The following is a 4950-nucleotide window of genomic DNA, read 5'->3' as shown; positions in this document are numbered from 1 at the left end:
TTATTGAGCTGACAACAACTTTACAACAGCTGAAGACCTGTCTGAGCAGGTGTGAAACTACATACTGGGCTAACTAGCTCAGGGTTCACATATTAATCCCTCCCAGTTTGCTACTGAAAATACAGACTGAAATGATTAATTTAATCAGTAGGTTGCTCGTAATCCAGCACTTTAACACGAGAACAATACATGGTAAGGCATGATATACCTTGGGAAACTATGACAAGGTAAAATAAATTAAATTAAAACCTCATGTAAACTAGAAAATACCATACATATTGACTGTTGATAGTGGATAGTGTCAACACTTTCCAGCTCGCTTTGTTTCTACGTGTTTCATGCAACAATGTATTAAGCCACTAACCAATTTTTTCCCTGTATTCTTAAAATGGAAAAACAGCACTAGAACATCTGAAAAAGGCTTTTGAAAGTGTAAAAATGTGTTGACGAAGGATTCCATCCTTTCACGGAATGTGTCAGCAATGGAATCATTTCGCATGAGTATTAACACTATTTGCTCTGCACACTTCCAATTGGTGAACTTTAAGCAGTCTTCCAAGGGTATGCTTGCACCAATAGCTAGTCTGACAGCTGACATAATGAAGCCTGAGCTGAAATACACAGACATTTGTTCTACATCTAAGCAGATTGCAATCCACCATATAACCCATCTTTACGGACTCTCTTGCTATAGCTGTAGGTTCCTTTACCCATAACTGTATAAAAAGTAAAACATAAAAAGAAAAGGATAGCAATATTTTGTTTTCTTTGCAACAAGCACTTTCTTATTGGTGATATCATTGATGAGGCGGTGAGGACCCAGATTCAGTGTGTCTCCTCTTCGTTTCTCTGTAGCGTGAGTGTATCTCCGTACATGTGGGCCAGGCTGGTGTCCAGATGGGCAATGCCTGCTGGGAGCTGTACTGCCTGGAGCACGGGATCCAGCCTGACGGCCAGATGCCCAGCGATAAGACCATCGGAGGAGGAGACGACTCCTTCAACACCTTCTTCAGTGAGACCGGGGCGGGCAAACATGTCCCCCGGGCTGTGTTTGTGGACCTGGAGCCCACTGTCATCGGTAAGTGACAGTTGTCCAAAAATGTATACAGCCTGCATCTAGAAACAAAATAGCATACACTTGAATTTTCTGTCCAGGTAGTCAGACATACGGTTTAACCACAAACTGCTTCAGATCAACAGCTGAAGAACCAAGTATTTTCTCCCTGCGTTAGTATCTCTATCACTGTTCTTTTGAATCTGGCAAAAAAACACACGATTTTTAATAGTTTAACAAAACTTAGTTTTAAAGGGATGCCTATATATATCCTATTTATTTTTTTGTGAAAAAAAACTGACATGAGGTACATCTTTTTTTTTTCTGCGATTTCAATTATCTCCTCTTCTTTCAATCTTCCAAATTTGTCTTTTGTAGCCACCTACTTTACTTTATAATTTCCGAAAAAAATGGAAAGTAGTTGCAACCTTCCTCTTTTGTTTTAAGAGGACATAGAAAAGAAACAGAAGTGTGACATAGAAATTGAGAGAATTATAAATTCTGCACTCTTTGCACAAAATTATTGACCTTTAATCAGTCACACAACCACTCCTGAATCCTTCATAGTACAAAATATTACATAGTTTTCCCACGATTCAAAGTGTCTTCTCCCCTTTCTAATACATCTGTTAGATCAAAAAGTCTGTAACGATGCGTAGGTCAGGACCCTATGCAGACGGTAAAATCCGGAAGAGACTGGAGGAGGGCAACAGGTAAACATGACAGGATCAGGACGGGATGACTGACAGGGGGGCGTGGCGGCAGTGTTCTGGTGCTCAGGTGGCGTGGTACAGGCGAACAAGTTCAAAACTTTCCAAGAGAGGAGACCAGGAAGCAGTCCCAAAGTCCATAGCCGGGAGATCCATCCGAAAGAAAAATTAGACAAGGATAAAAACCGGAACGGGATCCGGTGCAGGGAGAGGGAATAAAAATGGGATCACGAGGCCAGGCGCACTGAGCCCCGGACTCAGCTGGGTCAGGACGCCGATAGGAGGTCTATGCCCTCAAGCTGCGGACGTAGGGCAACTTGGTGGTAGGCGGGCCTCCGGGCGTCCGTCTTCCAATGCAGAGCCAGGAGTAGCGAGAGCGCCCGGCTTAAATATGGAGGGGCAGGATTGGCAGCAGGTGCACATGATCAACCAAAATGTGAAAGAGTTGGAGCGCCCTTAAGAGGAGGGATTATGATCGTGACAAAGTCTCTGCTTATTTCTCATGCTCTTTTTTAATTCCCTAGACGAGGTGCGCACGGGTACCTACCGCCAGCTGTTCCACCCCGAGCAGCTCATCACTGGCAAGGAAGACGCTGCCAATAACTACGCCCGCGGGCACTACACCATCGGCAAGGAGATCATCGACCTGGTGCTCGATAGGATACGCAAGTTGGTGAGGCATTTTGGTTATGCATTTCTGGCTCAATTTAATCTGTAAAGATTTTCAGATTTTACATGAAACTCCAGCTGTTTTCACATTATGTATAACGTTCTCTGTATCCTTCTCTAGGCTGACCAGTGCACAGGGCTCCAGGGCTTCCTCATCTTCCACAGCTTTGGAGGTGGTACTGGCTCTGGTTTCACCTCCCTGCTGATGGAGCGCCTCTCTGTTGATTATGGCAAGAAGTCCAAGCTGGAATTCTCCATCTACCCAGCTCCCCAGGTGTCCACAGCTGTGGTGGAGCCCTACAACTCCATCCTGACCACCCACACCACCCTGGAGCACTCTGACTGTGCCTTCATGGTTGACAATGAGGCCATCTATGACATCTGCCGCAGGAACCTGGACATTGAACGTCCCACCTACACTAACCTCAACAGGCTCATTGGCCAGATCGTCTCCTCCATCACTGCCTCCCTGCGCTTTGATGGTGCCCTGAATGTGGACCTGACTGAGTTCCAGACCAACTTGGTGCCCTACCCTCGCATCCACTTCCCTCTGGCCACCTACGCCCCCGTGATCTCTGCTGAGAAGGCCTACCATGAGCAGCTGTCTGTAGCCGAGATCACCAATGCCTGCTTTGAACCAGCCAACCAGATGGTGAAATGTGACCCCCGTCATGGCAAGTACATGGCCTGCTGTCTGCTGTACCGTGGAGACGTGGTGCCCAAAGACGTCAACTCTGCCATCGCCACCATCAAGACCAAGCGCACCATCCAGTTTGTGGACTGGTGTCCCACTGGCTTCAAGGTGGGCATCAACTACCAGCCCCCAACTGTGGTGCCTGGGGGAGACCTGGCCAAGGTGCAGAGAGCTGTGTGCATGCTGAGCAACACCACCGCCATCGCTGAGGCCTGGGCTCGCCTGGACCACAAGTTCGACCTGATGTACGCCAAGCGTGCCTTCGTCCACTGGTACGTGGGAGAGGGGATGGAGGAGGGAGAGTTCTCTGAAGCACGAGAGGACATGGCGGCCCTGGAGAAGGATTATGAAGAGGTGGGCACTGACAGCGTGGGAGAGGAAGGAGAGGAAGAGGAAGGAGAAGAGTATTAAGATATGGAAAGCTCTACAGACAGCAACACTCAGAGAGAAAGTGTTAAAGAGATTAGAAATAATGCTCTGTATCTATGTAAATTAAAAAAAGAATTCATATTCTCACATCATATTAGATTTCAGAAACAAAAGCATTATCACACATTTTAAATGTATTGAAAGGTGCTTTCGAGTTTGAAGTCTTGTGCCATCATCATCGAATATGATAAACTGAATCATGCTTAATTTCTGTATTAAATTCTTACGTCAGTCCATCAATATTTTGTGTTTGGGAGAATTTTTTTAATACAAAATATGGTCAAAAACCTTGGTACTTGTAATGGAAAATCTGAATATTTTCAAGCTCACAATCCACAATAATTGTCATGAGTAATTCTCCATGAGCAACTTAAAACACTGAAACAACAACAATTTGTACTCACTACACTCACTACAGCAACACCTTCTCTGTTCCTCTGTGGTCGGCTGCAAGTCTTTGTGGCATTAATTAAGCTTATCCTGTATATTTGTAAACACAATACATATTGTAGAATCTCTCAAAGGAAGTTATTAGTCTGGACCATCATTTCTGACCCTTGTGTACAAATAATTAATAATAATTGCTTACACTTATATAGTGCTTTTCTGGACACTCCACTCAAAGCGCTTTACAGGTAATGGGGAGTCCCACTACCACCACCAATGTGTAGCCTCCGCACATACTCGTGCACTAATTGGTACCATGCTCCTTCCTATTTAAGCCCTCTCTCCTCAATCTGTCCTCACTCACCACTGAGACTTTTCTCAGCTAGAGCTACTCAACCCTTCGATCCTGATTCCTCGTTCTCTCTCGACCTTTTTTTATCGACCTTTGCGTAACGTCCAACGTTAACGTCTTGTCAAACAATTTGGATACCTTTGCGTCGTTTTGGATTTTCGTTCAACCACCGTGCACGGGGCCCAGCTATTAACCTACGTTTGGGCACGACTGACAATAATGTGAACCATGTGATTCAGCAATTACATTTTCTGGTTTTATGAAGTTGACAACTTAGCAAAACTGAGCAGCCAACACGTGTAGCGGGGAGCCACTAATTTTAGTGACCCCTGTACACCACACCTTTGTTGAGCAAGAAAGGATGTGCTACATTAGGAGAACTCTAATCTGGTGCTCAGTCAGGACATCTGTTTGAGAATAGCACTGCAGTGCTTTGTATTCTTTAATAATTACAATTCATAATTGCTTACACTTATATAGCGCTTTTCTGGACACTCCACTCAAAGCGCTTTACAGGTAATGGGGACTCCCCTCCACCACCACCAATGTGCAGCATCCACCTGGATGATGCGACGGCAGCCATAGTGCGCCAGAACGCTCACCACACACCAGCTATCAGTGTGGAGGAGAGCAGAGTAATGAAGCCAATTCAAAT

At 45.2% G+C, this 4950-nt stretch overlaps 1 protein-coding gene across 1 annotated transcript; it reads left to right on the top strand.

Annotated features, from left to right (window-relative positions):
• The first annotated feature begins 882 nt into the window (after window positions 1–882).
• On the top strand, window positions 883–3796 carry LOC148821725 (tubulin alpha-1D chain-like). Its single transcript, XM_088930179.1, has 3 exons — window positions 883–1078; window positions 2289–2437; window positions 2555–3796. Exons 1-3 carry the CDS (start codon window positions 898–900, stop codon window positions 3536–3538), a joined length of 1314 nt encoding a protein of 437 aa, XP_088786305.1. The 5' UTR covers window positions 883–897; the 3' UTR covers window positions 3539–3796.
• The last annotated feature ends 1154 nt before the right edge of the window (window positions 3797–4950 follow it).

The sequence above is a fragment of the Atractosteus spatula genome, chromosome 13 (assembly GCF_055471065.1).
Source record: "Atractosteus spatula isolate fAtrSpa1 chromosome 13, fAtrSpa1.hap1, whole genome shotgun sequence".
Taxonomy (NCBI): Eukaryota; Metazoa; Chordata; class Actinopteri; order Semionotiformes; family Lepisosteidae; genus Atractosteus; species Atractosteus spatula.
Note: the sequence above shows the minus strand (reverse complement) of the source record. Positions and strands in the feature narration are given on the sequence as shown.